At 42.4% G+C, this 25,002-nt stretch overlaps 1 protein-coding gene across 1 annotated transcript in view; it reads left to right on the top strand.

Moving 5' to 3' along the window:
* The window catches only part of ndc80 (NDC80 kinetochore complex component), a 122,134-nt gene that overhangs the window by 64,241 nt on the left and 32,891 nt on the right, over positions 1-25,002 (top strand). The window contains exons 10-11 of the mRNA XM_063058506.1: positions 653-797; positions 14,508-14,713. Of these exons, the coding sequence (XP_062914576.1) occupies positions 653-797; positions 14,508-14,713 (351 nt within the window). The remainder of the gene's footprint in view (positions 1-652; positions 798-14,507; positions 14,714-25,002) is intronic.

The following is a 25,002-nucleotide window of genomic DNA, read 5'->3' as shown; positions in this document are numbered from 1 at the left end:
AAAGGCACTGTGGTTGACACAAATTGGTTAGACTAAAGTGCCTGCATCCATGCTATAGTACAGTACATCTCTATTGTGAGCCCTGCCTACTCCTTATCCCAGATTTTTTCCTAGAAGCATACAAATGCATTATGTTTTCCAAGCCAGTACTTTGGATAAACAGTGCCTCACATCCACTTGTTTTTAAACATCCGTTTTTCAGTTTGATCCCTTACCATCAGGCAGGAGGCATCGTAGCATTAGGAAAAAAAGTTAGGATGGGAAACTACTTCTTCCCTCAGGCCATAACAATACTAAACTCTGCCACCACCCCGGTCTCATTATGTATAAAGCGCCAGTAGTGTTTTACCGTTCACTTTTTAACTTGTTTTGTATATTCACCTTATTACTTGTTAATTTATTTGTGGTAATACCACTTTAAGGGTTATGTATGTGAGTTTATGTACTGTGTTTGAGCACCTTGGTCCAGAGGAATGTTACTTCCTTTGGTGGTATACGTGTGTAGAGTTGAATGTCGATAAATTGAATTTGAGTTAGTTGTGTTGGTGAAGATGGTTTCTCAACAGGAATGAAAGAGTCCAGAACTGCTGGATAAATTAACACATTTCTCTGCTATTTGACTTAACATTTCTCTGCCATCATTTGATTTCAGGATAGAGTTCAGGCACTAGAGAAAACCAAAGCAAGCCTGCAGGCAGATCAGGAAAAATATAAGAGATACCTTGAAGAAATGGAAAACCATAAAGCTACCCTGGAACAGAGAGCAAAAGAAATTGAGGAAGAAATAGAAGCCACAGGTTTGCTTTATTCTCATATTGAAAGTTGGAGAGAATGGAAAAGTTACTGATATTTTGATGGTGTGAACTAATCGGTGTATGAATCAATACTGCAGAAGAATTGGTATGAAATTTAAACTTTTCTAACAGTTCTGGAATGGTTTCTGACTTCTGATGGAATTTTAGAATAACTTCAGGTCATAAGTAAAGTTACTCCTAACTTTAGACATTAGTGAAAATTGAACATATAAATTTATGGCTGAAAAACTGGTGCAGGAGACAGGGTTTGAGGTTCTTTGATCAATGAAAATTCTGGGGCAAGGGTGACCTATGCAAGGGGGTGGGTTGCACCTACTCTGAAAGGAATCAACATCCTGGCCAGGAAGGTCATTTGTGCTAATCAGGAGAGTTTAAGCTGTTTTGGCTGGAGAATATGAACCAGAACACTGGGTCAGATAGGGGGAATTGTGAGGAAGATGGACATCATGAACGGTAAGTCTCTAAGGAAGAATAAGGAGTATGGGTTAAAGTGTGTTTATTTTAATTTTAAGATTATGAAGGGTAAGAATGATGATCTTAGAGCTTGGTTCAGTACATGGAACTATGATGTAGACATTACAGGGACTTGCTTGAGAGGTGGTCAGGAATGGATGCTTAATATCCCAGGATTCTGATGTTTTAGAAGAAGCTGGGTGGGGAGGGGGAGCTGACCATATTTTTGGTTGTCACAAGGGCAGGAATGGCTGCTGGATATTTCAGGATTGAGATGTTTCAAAAGGGATGGGGATGGGGGAGGTATTAAAAGGTGGAATGGATTTGATAATCAGGGATAGTATCAGCTGCAGAAAGGGAGGATGTCGTGGAGGGATTGTCTACTGAATTAGTGTGCGTGTATGTCAGAAACAGGAAGGGAGCCAACACTCTACTCGGAGTATCCTATATAACCACCCCCCCTTCCCCCACCCTTACACCCCACCCCCAATAGCAAGATACACAGAGGAGAAAGGTGCAAAAATAACAGGGTTGTTATCATAGGAGAAATCAACTTCTCTAATATTGATTGGCACTTCCTCAGTAAAAAGGTTTAGACGTGGCATAATTTGTTAGGTGTGTCCAGTAAGATTCCTGACACAATGTGTAGACAGGCTGACTGGAGAGGTCATACTGGATTTAGCATTAGGCATTCAACTAGGTCAGCTGTCAGGTCTCTCGATGGGAGAGCATTTCAGAGACAGTGACCACATCTCTCTGACCTTTACCATAGTCTTGGAAAGGGATAAGGGCAAATGGTATGGGAAAGTCTTTAAATGGGGGCAAGGAAAATTATGGTGATATTAGGCAGCAACTCAGGAGCATAAAATGGGAATGGATGTACTTGAAAATGCACAACAGAATCGTTGATTCTGGATAGGCTTGTCCTGTTAAGATAGGAAAAGGGTGGAAGGATGAAGGAGCCATGTTGACAAGAAATATGGACGTATGGATGTTTGACACGAGATATGTAGTCATGAGGAACAAAGAAGCTTAGTTAAAGTTTAGGAAGCAAGGATCAGACAGGACTCGTGAGAGTTGCAAGTTAGCCTGGAAGGAGCTATAATCCTCTTCCCTTTTAGTCTAGAAGGCAGGGGGGAATCATAGACCTGTGAGTCCTACTTCAGTGGTGGGCAAATTCTTGGAGACAAGATTTACAAGCATTTGGATAAGTATACCCTCATTAGGGATAGCATAGCTTTGTCAGTGAATTTTTTTGAGGATATGACAAAGCACATTGTGCAGTGGATGTGATGTATATGGATTTTAGTAAGGTGTTTGGTAAGATTTCACATGGTAGGCTATTCAGAAAGTCAGGAGATCCAGGGAAACTTGGCTGTGTAGATTCAAAAGTCTGCCCATGCAAGACAGTGTTTGTAGATGAAGTGTACTCTGCTCGGAGATCGGTGATTAGTGGTATTCTGCAGGAATCTGTTCTGGGACCCCCTGATCTTTGATATTTATAGTTGACATGGATATACAAGTGGAATGGTTTATTAATAAGTTTGCAGATGCCGTGAGAAATCGTGTTGTGAATAGTGTAGAAGAGTCTTTCTCAACCTTTTTGCCCTGGAGGAACCCTTGAAATAATTTTCAGGTCTCTGGGAACCCCTGTGTAAAAGTTGTTATATCCACAGCTCATTGCATTAGCGTGATCAGTAAGTTGTAGATGTAATACTCCAAAAGTAATTGTCAATGCTCTTTTGAGTGAAGAATGAATTTTTAGCCAACCTTTCTTAGCCGCAGTTCCTCAAAGACATGTTTTGTTTCCAGCTAGATAGGTATTTTATTGATCCCAAAGGAAATTACAGTGTTACAGTAGCATTGCAAGTGCACAGATATATATACATATACAAATGTTAGAAGGGAAGTAAGAAAGAATAAAAAGTAGGTTACCTCAAACAGTCTAACAGGAGAGTGTCATCATTTCCCCGGCTATAGACTGACACATTATAGAGACTAATGGCCGAGGGTAAGAATGACCTCATATAGCGCGCTTCGGAGCAGCACTGTTGTTTTAGTCTATTACTAAAGGTGTTCCTCTGTTCGGCCAATGTGGCTTGCAGAGGGTGGGAAACATTGTCCAGAATTGCCAAGATTTTCCCTAGGGTCCTTTGTTCTACCACAGCCTCCAGTATGTCCAGTTTAACTCCTATAACAGAGTTAGCCTTTCTAATCAGTTTATTGAGTCTGTTGGCATCACCTGTGTTGATGCTATTGCCCCAGCACACCACTGCGTAGGAAATTGTACTGGTGACAAAACATTAAATATATCTCGGCCTTTGCTTGTTTTGTGCAGCACTGCAACAGAAAAAGTTTTATTTTACAAATCTTACAAATGCTGCAACATGACATTTATGGGTGAACTCTGTTGCCTCAACGCGTGGATAGAGAAGCGGTTTATCACACAGAACCTCTTCAGTATCATGCGATATGTCATCAGTATGTTGACTTACTGTACTGTTTGAGAGTGAAGCCTCATGAATTTCTCGTATTACATCATGACCTAGCATTTTACCCATTATTATTTTACATGCTGATATTATTAGGTTCTCACTAACTGTGGGACTTCTCCTTTTCTGGGTAATAAATTCTGCTACTAAATAACTTGCTTCCTGAATCTTTTTACTGACTATGACTGTAACAAAAACTTTACTTTATTTTGAGATCCCAGAAGTTGTTTAAAATCAGCTCTTTTGTGTGTCATATGGTTGTGATTTGTAGTTGTCTTTTTAACTTTGCTGGAGCCATTGCTGTATTTGAAAGTTATTTGCCGCAGACTAGGCACAATGGAATAGGACAACTTAGATCACTAGTCCATGTAAAACCCATTGGTAAGGAGCTTTCATTGTAAAGACAGAATTTTTTTGTACCTGTTGTTCCACTAGTGTAGTGAAATGACTCAGAAGATGTAATTCTTCATTAATCTTATCAGAATTATCCGTAGGCCTAGAATCCTTCTCTTTCAAAAATCGCCACTTTGGACCTCAGACATGTCTGTAAAACACAGAGGTTAATAAAATATTTTAAAAATGGCATAATAAATATCTAAACAAGAAGGCCCCCCAAAAATACAAAAACTTCACAATACAATTCACTTCTAGCCTACACAATCCACCTTTTGTAATGTTTAAGCAACAGCAAAGCAGCAGGCCAGCAGCTGAGTCATGGCATGTAAAAATTCCTCCTCTAGAATGAAAATTTCCCTCCAATTTTCTACTACACCAGTAGAGTTGTTCACTCCCATAATCAGTCATTGGCACGTAAGGGGAAGTTGGGGGAGGCAATTCGAAAGGGAGAGGCTGACATCACAGGCCAGGTTGGGCAAGTCCATTCAATGCTTGGAAAACACACTTCAGGCTCCTTATCAGCCTACTGTCCTCCCCTCCATGCGATACAGCGCTCACCAGTTATCAACGGCCTCCCCTATCTCATCAAAACCTGAGAATGAATACACCCACAGTCCTACTGTGCACAGCCCACCACTGCAAGTGCTAACATCGCGTGTCGCCCTAAGTTCAAAATGTGATGTTTATTTTCTTTAATCACAACCTCCCACGGAACCCCTAGCAACCTCCCATGGCACCCCAATTGAGAAATCCCTGGTGTAGGAAGTTGTAGGTTATAATGAGACATTGACAAGATGTAAAACTTGCTGTGAAGTGGAAGATGGTGTTAAACCTGTAATATGATTCACTTTGGAAGGTCAAATTTAAAGGCAGAATACAGGGTTAATGGTGGGATTCTTAGCAGTGTGTTGGAATAGAGATATATTGGGGTCCACATTTATAGATCCCTCAAAGTTGTACAAATTGATAGGGTTGTTAAAAAGGCATATCGTGTGTTGGCCTTCATTAGTTGGTGGAACCCACTAGAGCTTCGGCTATTCTGGATTGGATGTTGTGCAATGAACCAGAATTGTTTAGAGACCTTAAGGTAAAAAAAAACTCTTAATATGATAGAATTCACCTTGAAATTTGAGAAGGAGAAGCTAAAGTCAGATATATCAGCGTTAGAGTAGAGTAAAGGGAATTACAGAGGCATGAGAGATGAGTTGACCAGAATTGATTGGAAAAGAAAACTAGCAGGGAAGATGGCAGAGCAGTAATGGCTGGAATTTCTAGAAGCAATTTGGAAGGCATAAGATATATACATTTCAAAGAAGAGGAAAGATGACACAACCGTGGCTAAGAAACGAAGTCAAAGCCAACATAAAAACCAAAGAGAGGGCATACAATATAGTGGAAAGTTAGATGATTGGGAAGCTTTTAAAAACAAACAAAGCAACTAAAAAAAAGTCATTATGGAAAAATTGGAGTACAAAAGTAAGCTAGCCAATAATATAAAGAGGATACCAAAAGTTTCTTCAGATACAAAGTATAAAAGAGAGGCAAGAGTGGATATCAGACAGCTGGAAAACAATGTTGGAGTGGTAGTAATGGGAAACAAGGATATAAGGATATGGTGGGTAAACTGAATAAGTATTTTGCAAACACGAGGAAATCTGCAGATGCTGCAAATTCAAGCAACACACACACACACACACACACACACACACACACACACACACACACACACACACACACACACACACACAAAATGCTGGTAGAATGCAGCAGGCCAGGCAGCATCTACAGGAAGAGGTACAGTGGATGTTTTGGGCCGAGACCCTTTGTCAGGACTAACTGAAAGAAGAGCTAGTAAGAAACTTGAGAAGCGGGGAGGAGGAGATCCGAAATGATAGGAGAAGACAGGAGGGGGAGGGATGGAGCCAAGAGCTGGACAGTTGATTGGCAAAAGGGATACAAGGCTGGAGAAGGGAGAGGATCATGGGATGGGAAACCGAGGAAGAAAGAAAGGGGGAGGGGAGCCCAGAGGATGGAGAGCAGGATGGAGGGACAGAGGGAGAAAAAAGAGAAAGAAAAAAGGGGAAAAAATAATAAATAAGGAATGGGGTACGAAGAGGAGGAGGGGCATTAACGGAAGTTAGAGAAATCAATGTTCATGCCATCAGGTTGGAGGCTACCCAGACGGAATATAAGGTGTTGTACCTCCTGATATGTCTACCCACGGCCTCCTCATCAGAATGGGAATGGGACGTGGAATTAAAATGTGTGGCCACTGGGAGATCCTGCTTCCTCTGGCGGACAGAGCCTAGGTGTTCAGCGAAACGGTCTCCCAGCCTGCGTCCGGTCCCACCAATATATAGAAGGCTGCATCGTGAGTACCAGATGCAGTATATCACCCCAGCCGACTCACAGGTGAAGTGTCGCCTCACCTGGAAGGACTGTCTGGGGCTCTGAATGGTGGTGAGGGAGGAAGTGTAAGGGCATGTGTAGAACTTGTTCCGCTTACAAGGATAAGTGCTGGGAGGGAGATCGGTGGGACGGGATGGGGGGGACGAATGGACAAAGGAATTGCGTAGGGAGCAATCCCTGTGGAAAGCGGGGGGGGGGGAGATGTGCTTGGTGGTGGGATCCCATTGGAGGTGGCGGAAGTTGCGGAGAATTATATGTTGGACACGGAGGCTGGTGGGGTGATAGGTGAGGGCAAGGGGAACCCTATTCCTAGTGGGGTGGCGGGAGGATGGGGTGAGAGCAGATGTGCGTGAAATGGGAGAGATGTTTGAGAGCACAGTTGGGTCAGGGGTCATGTAGTGTGTGGTTACCATAACTAGAGAGATGGTTCTTGAGGAAACTGAAAGGTCTGAAGGTAGATAAGTCGCCTGAACCAGATGGTGTTCACCTTAGAGTTCTGAAAGAGGTGGCCGAAGAGATCATGGAGGCATTAGTAATGATCTTTCAAGACTCATTTGATTCAAGAAGACTGGAAAATTGCAAATATCACTCCATTCTTCAAGAAGGGTGAGAGGCAGAAGAAAGGAAACTAGGCTCGTTCATCTGAACTCAGTGGTTGGGAAGATGTTGGAGTCGATTATTAAGGGTGAGGTCTCTGAGCACCTGGAGGCACATGATAAAATAGGCCGTATTCAGTATAGTTTCTTCAAGGGAAAATCTTGCCTGACAAATCTGTTGGAATTCTTTGAAGAAATAACAAGCAGGATAGACAATGGAGAATCAGTTCATGTTGTGTACTTGGATTTTCAGAAGGCCTTTGACAGGGTGCCACACATGAGGCTGCTTAACAAGCTACAAGCCCTTGGTATTGGAGGAAAGATTCTAGCATGGATAAAGCTGTTCCTGATTGGCAGGAGGCAGAGTGGCATTAAAGTGAGCCTCCCTGGCTGGCTGCTTCTGACTAGTGGTGTTCCACAGGGGTATGTGTTGGGACAGATTCTTTTTAGGTTATTTGTCAATAATTTGGATGATGGAATTGATGGCTTTATTTCAAAGTTTGCAGATGATATGAAGATGGGTGGAGAGCAGGTAGTTTTGAGGAAGTAGAGATGATACAGAAGGTTTTAGATTAGGACAATGGGCAAGGGAATAGCAGATGGAATACAGTGTTGGGGTGTATGGTCATACATTGTGGTAGAGGAAATGAAAGGGTTGGACTTTTTTTAAAGGGACAGAAAATACAAAAAAAACTGAGATGCAAAGGAATTTGGGAATCCTAAAGGTTAATTTGCAGGTTGAGCCTGTGGTGAGGAAGGCATATGCAATGTTAGCATTCATTTAAAGAGGACCAAAATATAAAAGCGAGGATGTAATGTTGAGATTTTGTAAAGCACTGGTGAGGCATCACATGGAGTATTGTGAGCAGTTTTGGGTCCCTTATCTTCAAAAGGATGTGCTGATACTGGAGAGGCTTCAAAGGCAATTCATGAAAATGATTCCAGGATTGAAAGGCTTGTCATATGAAGAGCATTTGGTGGATCCAGGAATGTATTCACTAGAATTCAGAAGAATAAGGGGTGACCTCATTGAAACATATCAAATGGTGAAAGGCCTTGATAGAGTGGAGAAGATGTTTTCTATGGAGTGAGAGTCTAAGACCAGAGAACACAGTCTCAGAATAGAGGGACATCTTTTTAGCGTGGAGATGAGGAGGAATTTTTTTTTAAACCAGAGTGTGGTGAATTTGTGGAAGTCTTTGGAGGCTTAGTCTGTATGTGTATCTAAGGCAGAGGTTGATAGATTCTTGATTGGTCAGGACATGAAGAGAAAAAGGGGAAAAGGCAGGAGATTGAGGCTGAGAGGAAAATTGGATCAGCCGTGATGAAATGGTGGAGCAGACTTGATGGACCAGATGGCCTAATTCTGCTCCCATGTCTTATGGTCTTATCTTATAAAGATCAGTTGTAGATATAGGTGGAGAAGTATCAAATTGTTTAGTCCAGGCAAGTGTGTGGTATTGGATTTTGAGAGATACAGTACAGTATTAATGGCAAAACCCTTAATAGTTGATGTATATAAGGATCTTTTGGTCCAAATCCATAGCTCCGTGAAATTGGCTTCAGAAGTTCATAAGGGTTATGGCATGCTTGCCTTTATTTGTTGAAGCATTACATTCAGGAAGTTATGTTGCAGCTTTATAAAGCTATAGTTAAGCTACAATTGGGCCATTGCATTAAGTTGTGGTTGCCACATTCGGAAGGGTGTTGAGTCCAGCTGATCAAGAGTTCCAATAATTTTTGATAACCTTCTTGATTGTGGCACCTATTTTAGTATCACCTGTTGACTTGATGACCGTCACTTATGCATTCACATTTCAAAGACAGGGTTCTATTGTTTCTGAGGAGTGAGGGGAAGGAGTGGTCGGATTTGGAATGTCTAATTAGTCCACGTCCCCCAGGGAAGAGTGAGAATTGTGAGTTAGTATCCATCCTTACCTTTCTGGCGAATAAATGGAAAAATCAGATTCAAAGTCTCTGCTATGGTGGGCTCCGCCTATTCTCTGGAATTACACCCACCCTTAAAGGGGAGGAGGAGTATGAGGCTTGGGCGGAGCGGACTCTCAGTTGTTAGATGAGTGGCAGTGCTCTGATGATGTAAAGTGACAGAGACTGATTGAGAGTTTGAATGGGTGGGCCGCTGACGTTGTAAGAGCCGTCAGGTTACGGTATCCCATGACGACAGCTGTCAATTACCTACAAGCACTGGACAATGCTTTTGGCCCGATAGGAAGCCCAATGGAGCTCATGGTGGGGTTTCAGAACATGAGGCAGCTAAATTGCATGCAGTGCAGAGGGGTCATTCAGGCGGCTGAGCTGGATCAATTAAGAATGGATTAGATAGCCAGGGGCACCAGTCTCATGACCTGATTGCTTTGGGGTCTCTGACAGTCTTGTAAGACAGGCTCCCCCTCCATCTTTTGTTAAGCTGATCAGAGAGGTATGGGAGGCCTCCATCAGCAGGGTACAGTCCTTGGTAGTAGTCCCCTGCGGTGAAGTGACCACAGATAACCTGCTCTGGAGAGTGGCAGAGGACACTGTAGCAGAGTTGAGATCTGAGATGTCGTGGCTGTTATCAGCGGGTGTGACCCCCCCCCCATATGATGGAGCTGATGGGGGGGGGCAGATTCCCCAAGGGGACGAACAATGCAGAGGGCTGCTGGCAGCGGGTGTCATGCAAGAAGCAGAGTGAGCCCCCGTGTACCTAAGCAGAGAGAGTTGTTGGGAAATCTTCGTGAAAGTAGCGGTCCCAATACTGGACCCCTGAGGGATACCACTGGTGACTGGCAGCCAACCAGAAAAGACACCTTTTTTCCCACTTGCTGACTCCTGCCTGTAAGCCATTCTGCTATCCATGCCAGTATCTTTCCTATAACACCATAAGATTTTATATCTTGTTCAGCAGCTTCATGTGGGGCACCTTATCAAATGCCTTCTGAAAATCCAAGTGAATGACATCTGCTTCTCTTTTGCCCTCCCTATTTGTTATTTCCTTGAAGAATTCTAACAGATTTGTCAGGCAAGATTTCCCTTTACAGAAACCATGCTGACTTTGACTTATTTTTATAATTAGACTTCAAGTACCCTGAAGCCTCATCCTTAATAATAGACTCCAACACTTTCCCAGCCACTGAGGTTTGGCTGACTGGCCTATAATTTCCTTTCTTTTGTCTTCCTCCCTTCTTAAAGAGTGGAGTGACATTTGCAATTTTCCAGTCATGAAAGATCATGACCAATGCATCCATTATCTCTTCAGCAACTTCTCACAGGACTTTGGAATGTAGTCCATCTGGTCCAGGTGACTTGCCTACCTTAAGACCTTTGAGGTTGCCTAGGACTTTTTCCTTTGTAATAGCAATGGCACTCACAGACCTCTGGCACACTGCTAGTGTCTTCCACAGTGAAGACAGATGCAATGTACCCATTAAATTCATCTGCCATTTTTTTGTCCCCCATTACTATCTCACCAGCATTATTTTCCAGTGGTCCAATATCAACTCTCACCTTGCTTTTACTCTTCACATAACTGAAAAAAATGTTTTACTATCCTGCTTTATATTATTGGCTAGTCTGCCCTTGTATTTAATCTTTGCCCTTATAGCTTATTTTAGTTGCTTTTGTTTTGGATTATAAAAAGCTTCTGGATCATCCAGCTTTCCCACTCATTTTTGCTGCCTTGTTTGCCCTTTCCTTAGTTTTTAAGCAGTCTTTAACTTCCTTTGTCAGCTACTGTTGCCTACCCCTGCCATTTGAGAACTTCTTCCTCTGTGGGACATATTTATCCTGTGCTTTGTGAACTATTCCCAGAAACTTCAGCCATCTCTGCTGTGCTGTCATCCCCGCCAGTATCCTCCTCCAATCCACCAAGGCAACCTCGTCTCTGTATTTCCCTTTATTTCATTGTGATACTGATACGTATGACTTGTGCTTCTCTCGCCAATTTCAGTGTGAATTCAATCATATTATAATCACTGCCTCCTAAGGGTTCCTTTACATTAAGCTCCCTAATAAGATCTGGGTTATTACACAACTCCCAATCTAAGGTAGTTTTCCCTGAGTAGACTCAAACACAAGCTGCTCTTAAAAAGCCATCTCATAGGCATTCAACAAATTCCCTCTCTTGCGATCCAACACCAATCACCTTGCATATTGAAGTCCCCCATTACAATTGTCATTACCCTTATTACATATCAGCCTCTTTGCAATCTCAACCCCACTTCTTGGCTACTATTTGTGGAGGCCTATATATGATTTCCACAATGGTTTTTTACCCTTGCAGTTTCTTAATTGTACCCACAAAGACTCAACATTCTCTGACCGTATGTCACTTCTTTCTAACGATGTAATTCCATCTCTTACCAACAGAGCCACAGCAGCACCTAGGCCTTCCTGCCTGTCTTTTCAATACAAAGTTTATTCTTTGACGTTAAGCTCCCAAGTATGGCCACCTTTCAGCCACGACTCTGACGCCCACAACGTCATACTGACCAATCTCTACCTTATTGCGAATGCCACCAGCTTTTAAATACAGTACCTACAGTCCCACATTCTTCACCCTTTTGAATTTTGCTCCTGTGATACAATTTAACTCTTTGCTCTGTCTGCATTTGTACCCAATCATAGGTTTGTCCTTCCTCATATTCATGTTACACCCACCATCTACTTGTAAACCTGCTGTCTCATCCTCAGCTCTATCATATTAATTCCCACCCCCCCCACCCCCGTCATATTAGTTTAAACCAATCCCAACAGCTCTGGTAAATCTGTCTGCAAGAATATTGCTTTCCCTCAGATTCAAGTGCAACCCATCTATTTTGTACAGGTCCCACCTGTTCTAGAAGAAGTCCCAATGATCCAGAAATCTGTATCCCTGCCCCAGTTCCAATTTTCCAGCCATACATTTATCTGCCACCTCATTCACTTCCAATCCTCACTGTTATGTGGCACAGGCAGCAATCCTAAGATTACTACCCTTGATTTTCTGCTTCTCAGTTTTCTTTCTAAACCCCTGTATTTTTTCAGGACCCCCTCCCTTTTTCTACCCAAGACATTGGTACCAAAATGTATCACGACTTCTGGCTGCTCACCCTACCTTTTCAAGATATTGTGGATGCTTCCAGAAACATCGCTGATGCTGGCACCTGGGAAGCAAACTACCATCCATGTTTCCTTTTTGTGTCCACAGAATCGCCTGTCTAACCTCCAGCTATGGAGTCCCCTATTACTGCTGCCATCCTGTTCAGTTCCCTACCCTTCTGAGCCACAGGACCAAACTCACTGCCAGAGGCACAGTCACTGTTGCTTTACCCACGTAGGCCATCTCCCACCCCCCAACAGAACTCAAAATGGAGTAGTTATTGTTGAGGGGCATGGTCTGGGGTGCTGACTTTCCCCCTTCCCTCTCCTAACAGCCACCCATTTATCTATCTCCTGTAGCCTTGGGATGACTACCTTCCTGTAGCTTTTGTCTATCACTGCTTTAATTTGCCAAACAAGCCGAACATCATCAAACTGCAGCCCTAGCTCCCTAACGTGGTCTCTAAGGAGCAGCATCTTGATGCACCTATTATAGATGTGGCCATTGGGGAGGCTGATTGTCTCTCGGAAATCCCACATCTGACACCCAGATCAGCACACTGGGTCTGTAGACATCCCTCCAATTCTCTCTAGAGTTAAGTAAGAAATTAGGAATGATCTCACCTACTTACCTTGCCTCCATCTGTTCTCGCTGAAGCCTTGTTGAGCCAAAGCCTTACTACAGTGACACAAGACTACATTGACGACAACCGCTGCCACAATGACCGCTCTGCTAGGTGGTACCTCTCTTTTTATAGAGACTGAGTTTTTAAAATCTCTTTACCAGACTGGTGCAGTGTGCCTCTTCTCTCCATCACCCCACCCCACCCCACCGCCTTCTCTTCCTAGTCACAAAGGCAGACTCAATGCCAGAGACCTGACCACTGTGACTCCTCTTTTAGGTCAAACACCATACCACCCCCCCCCCCCCCCCAAATAGTATCCAAATTAATTTACCTGTTGCAAGGATGGCCACAGGGCTACTCTGCTCCGGTTCATTTAACCCTTTTCCCCTTCCTGACTGTCGCCCAGTTTCCTGTGTCCTGCACCTTGTGTGTAACTACCTCTCTTTTTGTCCTATCTATCACCTCCTCAGCCTACTAAGTGAGCTGGAGTTCGTTGTGTTCCAACTTCAACTCTTAAGGCAGATTGTTAGAAGCTGCATCTGGATCACTTATCACAGATATGGTCTTCAGGGTCACTGGATGTCTGCTTGCCTTCCCTCATCCTGCAAGAGGAGCATCTCTTCTGTCCTAGCTGAGGAGATATAAAGAAGGGAAGGACAAACGAAAACTTAACCTGGAGTTTTTATTTTCTTTGCTTTCTCTGACTGAAGCCTCTCTTCGCTGAAACCTTGAAGAGCTAAAGCCACAAGATCACCACTCTGACTCTGTCCACTCAGATGGTGGCCACTGCGCTTGCCCTTGCCTTCCTTTAATGTGATCTCACTAATCAATCCCAAACGCTGATTGGTTGCTGGTCAAAGCTCTTTTTCGCTGTTGCAACCCACTACTGTCTTTTCTACTCAGACAGTGGACCTGGTTGAAATCCCCTTATTGAAATGAGTGAAAAAACGTGACTTTTCTCCAGATACAGAGGAAGAATCACAGGTATATGATAATTGTTGATTTAGTAATGGATGCAGGGACGTCTTCCCTTTATTGAACTGTGTTCCCATTGCTCAAGGCACAAGATAAGCAGGAAATTTGATTTGAAGCAATGAGTGAAGATACCTAAGGTAAAATGTTGGAAATAACTCATCAGGTTGTGATGGAAGGTCAATAAAATGTTGATGGTTTTGCTTTTCGCTGCCAGGGGAAACTGCTGAGGCAGGTACAATTACAAAGTTTGTAAACCATTTAGACAGGTATGTGAGCAGAAAGATATACACCAAAGGCACTGGTGGGACCAGCTCAGGTAGTTAGCTTGCTCAATTGGACAAATTAGTCTGAAGGGCCTGTTTCCATGCTGTCTGACTTGATGCTGCCCCAACTGCTGTGTTTTCAGAGCATCTGTAGTTTCTTGATTTCTCAATGCCTGTTCATGCCTCATTTTTATCTCTGTGTGTATGTAGATAATGTCCATCATCAGGTAATGTCCACACAAGCCAGATTGTAGTAGCTCTAGGTATGCTAATCATTGGTGTAAGTGTTACAGTTGTTAATTAGAATTATATGCATTGTCTAATAGTTCCTCCTTTTCTTTTCCAAGCATCTAATTGTTAATATAACGGTTATGCGGTAGAACTTGTCTGCTTTTTGTTTTTATAGCATTGGAGTTGAATGTAGTTAAAGAAGAGAACAAACGACTGCAGCAGATCTATGACCGGCAGGAGAATTCAGCTGTAGATGCAATGAAGATGAATCGTGAGAAAAATGAATTGCATCAGACATTAATGTCACTGAGTGAAAGTCTCGAAGATGCAGACAAAAGGATGTGGAAGGAAGAGATAAATGTGTCGAAGGCTAAAGAAATGGTGAGGAGATTGCATGATGCTCTTCAATGCAAGATTATATTCTTATTTAACTAATGGATTTTAGAATAAAGATGTTCAAAGCCAAATAGTGAGAAAAGACTGCGGTGTTCTGGAGTGTGCCTCTGGCTACGTGAAAAATAGCACTGCAAGTGATATGAGTCTCAGATTGAAAAGTTAGCCTTAATCATAATCAAGAAACAAAGTTCTCACCTTTGATACAGTCCTACATGCTCCTTTTTTCAATTTTCTTATTGAGTGACCTAAGTCTTGCCCTTCAATAGAAAATGAATAGTTTCTAGCTAACCTATTACTTGGGCAAATAGTTTACTCTTAAAACCTATCTTCAGGGGTCAGTCTGATCCTGTCCAAGTGAGGTAAAACTCATCAAGACTCACAGAGCAAAATGACAGAGCTATTTTTATTAAATCTGCAAGGGTAAAAGGACCCTGATGGAAGTTATATACAGGCCTCCCAACAGTAATTGGGATGTGGACCACAGATTCCAATGGTAAATAGAAAAAGGTGATGTTATGATAGTCATGGGAGATTTTAACATTTGGTCATTTGGGAAAATCAGGTCGGTAATGGATCTCAAGAGTAAGTTTTTTTTGAAAGCCTACTAGGGAATGAGCTCTACTGGATTGGGTGCTATGTAATGAACCAGAGGCAATTAGGGAGTTTGAGGTAAAAGAACCCTTAGGAGGCAGTAGATCACAAAGAACTGAGCTCAACTTGAAATTTGATAAGAAGAAAGTAAAGTCTGACGTAGTATTTCAGTGGAGTAAAGGAAATTACAGTGGTATGAGAGAGGAGTGGGGCAAAGTAAAATGGAAGCAGTTGCTGTCAGGGACGACAGCAGAGCAGCAATGACATGAGTTTCTGGGAAAAATGAGGAAGATGCAGGATAGATGTATTCCAAAAACAAAGAAATACTCAAATGGCAAAATAGTACAGCCGTGGCTGACAAGGGAAATCAAAACTAGTATAAAAGCAAAAGAGAAGCATACAACAAAACAAAAATTAGGAAGATAGAGGATTGGGAAGCTTCTATAAACTTACAGAGACCAAATAAAAGAATCATTAGGAGGGAAAAATGAAATATGAATGAAAGTTAGCAAACAATATCAAAGTGGATAGTAAAAGATTTTTCAAGTATGTAAAAAAAAAAGGGAAGAGAGAAGAGTGGGTGTAAGACTGCTAGAAAATGAGGCCAGAGAAATAATAACGGGGGACAAGGAGATGGCAGATGAACAAAATGAGTATTTGGCATCAGTCTTCACTGTGGAAGACACTAACAGTGTGCCAGATGTTGAAGGGTATGAGGGCAGAGAAGTAAGTGCAGTTACCATTATTATTAAAAGGCTGAAAAACCTAAGGATGCATGAGTCACCCTGACAAGATGATCTGTACCCTAGGGTTCTGTAGAGGTAGCAGCAGAGATTGTGAATGCATTAGTAATGATCTTTCAAAAATCATTGGACTTTGGCATGGTGCCAGAGGACTGGAAAATTTCAAATGTCACTCCACTCTTTAAGAAAGGAGGAGGCAGCAGAAAGGAAATTATAGACCAGTTAGCCTGACCTCAGTGGATGGGAAGATGTTGGAGTCAATTGTTAAGGATGAGGTTATTGGCATACTTGGTGACACAGGACAAGATGGGACCAAGTCAGCATGGTTTCCTTAAGGAAGAATTTCGCCTGACGAATCTGTTGGAATTCTTTGAGGAGATTACACATAGGATAGATAAAGGGGATGCAGTGGGTGTTGTTTATTTAGACTTTCAGAAGAACTTTGACAAGGTGCCACACATGAGGCTACGTACCAAGTTAAGAGCCCATGGTATTACAGGAAAGTTACTGGCATGGTTAGAGCATTGGCTGATTAGTAGGAGGCAGAAAGTGGGAATAAATGGATCCTTTTCTGGTTAGCTGCCAGTGACGAGTAGTGTTCTGCAGGGGCCAGTGTTGGGACCACTTCTTTTTATGCTGCCGGCCCTCCTTACCCATGGGTTCCGCAGATTCAACCAACTGCGGATCAGGAAAACCCAGAAGTTCCCTCTCCAGCACTTGTTGTTTGAGCATGTACAGACTTTTTTTTTCTTGTCATTATTCCCTGAACAATGCAGTATAACAGCTATTTACGTAGCATTTACATTGTATTAGGTATTATAAGTAACCTAGAGGTGATTTAAAGTATATGGGAGGATGTGCGTAGGTTACCACGGATCGGGATCGAAAAAAAACGGAAGTTCTCTTACTAAGTAAGTTGGAACAGGTACATCCGGTATTATTTAGCGTTAGTTAGAGACGTTTGTCTTAGTATATAGTATATATTTTACCTTTCTATGCATATGAAACACTTAAGAAACATATGTATTTCAATAATTAAACCACTGTGTTGCTTAGTAATGATTGTAGCTTTCGGTGGGGCAGGGCCTTTCTCACTTTATCCTTTAAAATTGTTCCTATATTGGGCCGGCTGGTAGCACAACGACATCGGCGCCAGACCCGGGAGCGGAGGTTCCCGGGTTTGAAACTAGTCGGGTCCAAGTACGCTTTCCATCCGTGCCGGGTTGAGTGTCGAGACCACAACTCGACCTCATAAAATAAAGGGAAAATACTGCGAAAATGTCTGTGTGAGGAGTAGTGCGCCACACAGTCTCTCTCTCTCTCACTCTGTGCCTTAGAAAAAGCCATGAAACATTTATCATCATGGATGCATGTACATGCATGCACATACAGATGCACAAGCACAGACTCGCACGCAGGCACATGCCAAAAAAAATAATATTGTTCCTATCGTTGACCGACTGTAGCCTAACGCGTTTCCAATGATCGATGGCGTTTCACCTCTTTCCGATCACTTTATTATTTCCACTTTATTTTCAATCGTGTTTATTTTCGTGAACAGAAACACTGCGGATTCAGAGCTCCGCCGGGTCCTAAAGTCCACCGCACGGAGGCAGGTTAAATAAGGGCCGGGGCTCCACTGGGTCCTAAAGTCCACTGCACTGAGACAGGTTAAATAAGGGACTTGAGCATCCGCGTTTTTTGGTATCGTGGGGGGTCCTGGAATCAATCCCCCGCGGATAAGGAGGGCTGACTGTGTATCAGATGGTGGAATAGATGGCTTTGTTGCCAAGTTTGCAGGTGTTAATGGGGAGGAAACAGGCTACAGAAGGACTTGGACAGATTGGGAGAATGGACAAGAAAGTGGCAAATGAAATGTATGGTAGTGGGACTAAATGTGCAGACTAATTTCTAAACAGGGAGGAAAATCCAAAAATCTGTGATACAAATGGACTTTGGAATCCTTGTGGAGAACGCTAATAGTTAACTTGCAGTGGTTTCTTTGGTGTAACTGGGCTGTGCAGGCTCTGACTGAAAGGGCCTGTTACTGTGTTGTATCACTAAAACTTGCAGGTGGTGAGGAAGGCAAATGCAATGTTAGCATTGATTTCCAGAGGTTTTGAATACAAGAGGAAGGATCTGATGCTGAGGCTTTATAAGACATTGGTGAGGCCTCAGATTGAGTATTGTGAACAGTTTTGGACTCCTAAGAAAAGATGTGCTGGCATTGGAGAGGGATGAACGGAGGTTTACAAGGATGATTCCAGGGAATGAAAGGGTTATCATACAGGGAACTTTTGATGGCTCTGGGTCTGTACTCGCTGGAATTTAGAAGAATGAAGGGAGAGCTCGTTGAAATGTTGAAAGGCCTAGACAGAGTAGATGTGGAAAAGATGTTTCCCATGGTGGGGGAGTCTAGGACAAGAGGGCATAACCTCAGGATAGAGGGGCGTCCATTTAAAACAGAAATGCGGAGAAATTTCTTTAGCCAGAGGGTGATGAATTTGTTTCCAGGCAGCTCTGGAGGCCAGGTTGTTGGGTGTATTTAAGGCAGAGATTGATGGGTTCTTGATTGGACACAGCATCAAAGTTTATGGGAAGAAGGCTGAATAGTGGGGCTGAGGAGTGGAGAAAAAGATCAGCCATGATTGAATGGCGGAGAAGACTTGAGGGGCCAAATGGCCTAATGCTAGTCTAATTATCGTCTAAATTTGAGCAGAAGGCACATATTTTAATAAGTAACAGCTTTCAACAAGGTTCCTCATGATAGGCTGATCCAGAAGATGGAGAATTGGTAGTCACCCTGGCCTTTAACTGGCAGTAGCCTTGTAATTTTGGATGATTTTGAACATAACTTTCTAGGGATCACTTGGGAGATTTTCCCCATGTCTATAGGAGGGCAGACTTAGCTACAGATCACATAATTTATCCTGGGCCATCTCATTTTATAAAACAACAGTGACATTAATTGCAAATTGATTAATGCAGCCTCCCATTGAGTTTTTACCAACTTGCTGTAAAACATTGATCTACTCAGTAAGAATGTTTCATGTTTGTCCATTAGCACACAAAAAAATAATTTGATTGAAGATTTTAATAGTGTGAAAAGTTTGTGAGGAGTTCTACTGCTGTAACTTTCGTATTTTACCATTTTCTAATACTTTTGCAGATTGAACTAGTCATGCTGGTGTTATCTTTGTTAATTGTTAAGTTGCCTGTCTTTGACAGCAACTTGCCAGGTTAAAAGTATCAACACCTTTAAAAATTTCCTTGAAGCTCATGACCTTTTCAGAAAAGTTCTTTGGAGCCCCTTCATTCTTCAAGATGGAAATAAATTTAATCAGTGTTTTGTCTGTGTTAATTTATCATGAATCAAGTTTTAGGGTGGGGTACAGTAGAATAGTGGTTAGCATAACATTATTACTGTACCAGTGCCCCACTGATGTCTGTAAGGAGTTTGTCCATTCTCCTGAGACCACGTGGGTGTCTGTGGATGCTCTGGTTACCTCCCACATTCCAAAGACGTACAGGTTAGTAGGTTAATTGTTTTCTTTGGTATAATTGGGCTGTGCAGTCTCTGGCTGGAAGGACCTGTTACTGTGTTGTATCTCTAAAATAAGAACATATAAATGAAAACAAATTTCAAGATTTCAAATGGCTATACATTTAGTATTTCCAAATTTTCATTTGCATTATCCTGAAAACTTACAAATTCTAGGAAGTGTATCACAGTTCATGTAATCTCATATTTTGATCTTTTGAGTCCAGGTACCACTTGGTTCTAAGTTCTACATTGTAGTTCCCAGATCTTCAGGACTCCAGATGTGACCCTGTTTACAGGGTTTTTATTTTATTTCACTTTGAGACTGGCATTATGTCGGGGTTATAATTTTGTTTTGTAAACATCAGTGACACTTTAATGATCTATGTACATGAACTAGCTTTTTGCCTTGTGTCTTAAGTGACTTCGCAATGCAGGTGTCCCCCGCTTTTCGAACGTTCGCTTTACGAAACCTCACTGTTACGAAAAACCTACATCAGTACCCTATTTTCGCTTTCAGAAGGTGTTTTCACTGTTACGAAAAAAAACTCAGCACGCGATAAAAGGCAGCGTGCCCCGAGCAGCCGCTCTCCCCCGGATTCTCGCCGGCATTGCTTAAACACGAGCCTATGAGCAGCCGTTTGCAAGATGAGTTCTATGGTATTGGAAAAGCCTGAAAGAGCTCATAAGGATGTTACACTTACGGTAAAACTAGACATAATTAAGTGTTTTGATCGTGGTGAACAAAGTAAGGACAACGTGAGTTTGGCTTGTGGAAGTTGACGAAGATGATGTTGAAGTTTTGGCATCCCATCATCAAGAACTGACAGATGAAGAGCTGATGCAATTGGGGGGAAAAAAAGGATAACAATCGAAACTGAATGAGTAATGATAAAGTACGACTTTAATTTTGAAAGGGTATGTTGGTTTAGAGGATATTTGCAGGATGGTTTGAGTCCTTATGAAAGAACTGTGTGATAGAAAAATACGCGAGGCTCAGCAGTCAAGCAAGCCTTCCACATCAGCCACAGCAGATGACGAACCTCGACCTTCAACATCGAGGCGGGCAGTCATAGGAGAAGATGAGCCGCCTTCTCTAATGGAAACAGGCGACGTGATGACACCCCAGTGTCCCACCACCCCAGCCCCCAGGCCACGGACAGATACCGATTCGCAGAGAATGCAAAGGTAGCCGGGAGGCACACAGCACATGTTTAAGAAAAAAGCCGAAATAAACATGCTAATTAATTACGTGCCATCCCACACGTAATTGTCGGCCCAGATCAGAGACGACGCAATCGGAAATCGGCACTGATCTGGGCCGACAATAACGGGCGGCACCTAATTAATTAGCATGTTTGTTTCGGCTTTTTTCTTAAAGATGTGCTGTGTACCTCCCGGTTACCGCTGGACCCCTGCGTTCTTCGTGGCAATATATCGCTTGGTGGCCTGGAGGGTGGGGTGCCACTGCACCACCCAAACTCCCAACGACTCAGTCTAACACACTATCATCAGTCTGCTCGGCGCTGTCCCGATTCCGGTAAGTAATACTACACTGTACATACATTATTTCTACTTATATCGGCTGTGTACTTTTACGTGTTATTTGGTATGATTTGGCAGCTTCATAGCTTAAAGGTTACTGGAGAGCGCTTGCGCGTGTTTTTGCCAACAGTGCTTGTGTGAGATTTTGGCTCCGGAGAACAGTTCAGTAATGATTGTGAAAAAGTATTTCTACTTTATATAGGCTGTGTATTTATCATATCATATTCCTGCTTTTACTATATGTTACTGTTATTTTAGATTTTATGTGTTATTTGGCATGATTTGTCAGGTTATTTTTGGGTCTGCGCACGCTTGCAAAATTTTCCCATATAAGTAAATGGTAATTGCTTCTTCACTTTACGATATTTCGGCTTACGAACCATTTCATACGAACGCTCTACCTTCGGATGGCGGGGGAAACCTGTATGCCTTAATTTTCAAATCATATCCTGGTTGTTCCCAGCTCTCCCTGTTTGACTGGAGATGCAAATTTTGAAGTAAAAGCAGTGCCATTGGATTTGAGCTTGTTTGTTTGTTGTTGTTTTTTTTTGAAGCAACCTCCAGGACAATCAATGATTGGGTTGATTTCTATTTTCTTGTATATGATTGCAGAAAAGTTCTTCAAATGATCAGTTAAGCAGCTGGGTTGTTTCTCTGCAAATAGTGACTAAGTACATAGGATTGTTGGTTTTTTAAAAAAATCAAATCCTTAGAAAGAGGTAACATAGATTCAGAAGATGCAGAGTCATTGTGAGTTAAGAAACTGCAAGGGTAAAATGACAGGCCTCCGATGTGGGCTACAAATTATAATGTGAAAAAGAAAAGACATGACAATGTTGAGATGATGGGGGATTTCAATAAGCCGGTAGATTGGGAAAGTCAGGTATGTGCTGGATCCCAGGAGAAGGAATTTGTAGGATGTCCACGAGATGGCTTTTTAGAGCAGCAGGTGGTTGAGTCCACTGTGGGAATGGCAATTCTGGATTAAGTGTTAAGTAATAACCCAGATTTGATGAGGGAGTTTAAGGGAAACAAACCCTTTGGAGGCAGTGATCATAGTATTGTGAATTCATCCTGCAGTTTGAGAAGGAGAAACTAAAATGTATCAGTACTACAATGGAGTAAAGGGAATTAGAGGCATGAGAGAGAAGATGTCCAAAGTTGATTGGAAGGGGCACCAGTAGGGATGATGGCAGAATAGTAGTGGCTGAAATTTCTGGGAGCCATTCTGAATGCACAGGAAAGATGCATCCCAAAGACGAAGTAGCATTCTAAAGCGCGGATGGGGCAACCATGACTGACAAGGGAAATCAAAGACAGTATAAAAGCAAAAGATAGGGCGTATAATATTGCAAAAATTAGTTGGAAGATAAGAGGACTGGGGAGCTTTTAAAAAAACTTACTGAAGGCAACAAAAAAGCCATAAGGAGATGAAAGACAAAATATGAAGGTAAGCTATCCAATAATATAAACAAGGGTACAAAAAGTTTTTTAAGATTCATAGAGTAAAAGAGCTGAGAGTGGATATCGGACTGCTGGAAAATAAAATTAGAGAGGTAGTAAATGGGGAGAAAGAAATGACAGATCAACTCAAGTATTTTGAATCAGTCTTCACTGGAAGACACTAGCAGACTGTTAGAAATGCAAGCGTGTCAGGGGGCAGAATTGAGTGTCATTACTATTAGTAAGGAGAAGGTGCTTGGGAAGTTGAAAGATCTGAAGGTAGATAAGTCACCTGGACCAAATGGACTACACCTCAGGGTTCTAAAAAAGATAGCTGAAGAGATTGTGGATCTTTTAATCACTAGATTCTGGAATGACACTCCAACAATAAGTACTCCATTTTTAGTACTGTCGGTGGGTGGGGTGAGGGTGGAGATGACCTGCCTGGGGGAAGCAACGGCGGCCACACCCATGGCACTGAGTCTGGCCCGGTGGCTCAGAGGATAGGGAGTTGGTCATCAGTAATAAGGGACTCTATAGTTAGGGTGACAGATAGGCAATTCTGTGGAGGAGATAAAGAAACAGGTGGTAGTTTGCCTCCCAGGTGCCAGGGTCCACGATGTTTCTGAATGTGTCCCAAATAACCTGAAAAGGGAGCATGAGCAGCCAGAAGTCATGGTACATATTAATACCAATGACATAAGTAGAAAAATGGAGGAGGTCCTGAAAACAGAATGCAGGGAGTTAGGAAGGAAGCTGAGAAGCAGGATCTCAAGGGTAGTAATCTCAGGATTACTGTCTGTGCCACGCAACAGTGATGATAGGAATAGAACGGGGTGACAGATAAATGTGTGGCTGGTGAATTGGAGCAGGGGTGGGGATTCAGATTTTGGGATAGTTGGGATCTCTTCTGGAGCCGGTATGACCTATACAAAAGGGACAGGTTGCACATGAATCCGAGGGTGACCAATATTCTTGTGGATATGTTACAAATAGCTGTTGAGAGTGCTTTAAACTAACATGGTAGGGGGATGGGAACCAGTATGATAGAGCTGAGGATGTGCCTGAAGGTTTGCAAGTAGGTGGTGGGTGTAACGTGAATTGAAGGAAGGACAAGCAAATGATTAGATACAAATGCAGATAGAGCAGAGAGTTAAATTGTAACACAGAGCAAAATTGATAAGGGCAAAGAATGCAGGACTTGAAGGTGCTGTATTTAAAAGCAGGTAGCATTCAGAATAAGGCGAATGAACTTGTGGCATAATTAGAGATTGTTTGGTATAACGTTGTCATCACTGAGTCATAGCTGAAAGAAGGCATAACTTAACATCAAAGGATATACTTTGTATTGAAAGGACAGGCAGGAAGGCAGAGGTGGTGATGTGATTCTGTTGGTAAGAGATGGAATTGCATCTTTAGAAAGAGGTGACAAGGTCAGAGAATGTTGAATCTTTGGGTGGAGTTAAACTGCAAGAGTAAAAATTACATTATGGGAATCATATATGTCTCCAAGTTGTTGCCAGGATGTGGGGTTGAGATTGCAAAGGGTGCTGGAAAAGATGTTTAATAATGGTAATGTTGCAATTGTAATGGGGGACTTCAATGTGCAAGGAAATTGGGAAAATGAGGTTGGTATCAGATCGCAAGAGAGAATTTGTTGGATGCCTATGAGATGGCTTTTTAGAGCAGCTTGTGCTTGAGCCTACTCGGGAAAAGGCTGTCTTAGATTGGGTTTTGTGTAATAACCTAGATCTTATTAAGGAGCTTAATGTAAAGGAACCCTTAGAGGGCAGTGATCTTAATATGATTGAATTCATGGAGCAATTTGAGAGGGAGGAGCACAAGTCACATGTCAGTAATGGAATAAAGAGAAATACAGAGGCATGAGAGAGCAGCTTGCCCAGGGGGATACTGCTGAGAATGATGGCCGAGCAGAGGTGGCTGAAGTTTCTGGGAATAGTCTACAAAGTGCAGGATAGATATGTCCCAAAGCAGAAGTTCTCAAATGGCTGGGGTAGGCAACCATGGCCGACAAGGGAAATTAGGGACTGCATAAAACCGGATGATTGGGAAGCTTTTAAAATCCAATAAAAGAGAACTAAAAAGCTATAAGAAGGGAAAAGATGAAATGAGGGCAACACACACAAAATGCTGGAGGAACTCAGCAGGCCAGACAGCATCTTTGGAAAAGAGTACAGTCGCCTTTTTGGGCCGAGACAGGCTGAAGAGGTCAACGTATAAGGAGTGCTTGGCAGCTTTGGGCCTGTATTCACTGGAATTTAGAAGAATGCAGGGGGGATCTCATTGAAACCTACCAAATGTTGAAAGAACTAGATAAGGTGGGTATCGAGAAGATGTTTCCTTTGGTGGGGTTATCCAGAACTAGAGGGCACAACCTCAAAATTTTGGAA

The sequence above is a fragment of the Mobula hypostoma genome, chromosome 9, assembly GCF_963921235.1.
Source record: "Mobula hypostoma chromosome 9, sMobHyp1.1, whole genome shotgun sequence".
Lineage (NCBI taxonomy): Eukaryota > Metazoa > Chordata > Chondrichthyes > Myliobatiformes > Myliobatidae > Mobula > Mobula hypostoma.
The sequence above is the reverse complement of the archived record's forward strand: the minus strand, read 5'-3'. Positions and strand labels throughout refer to the sequence as shown.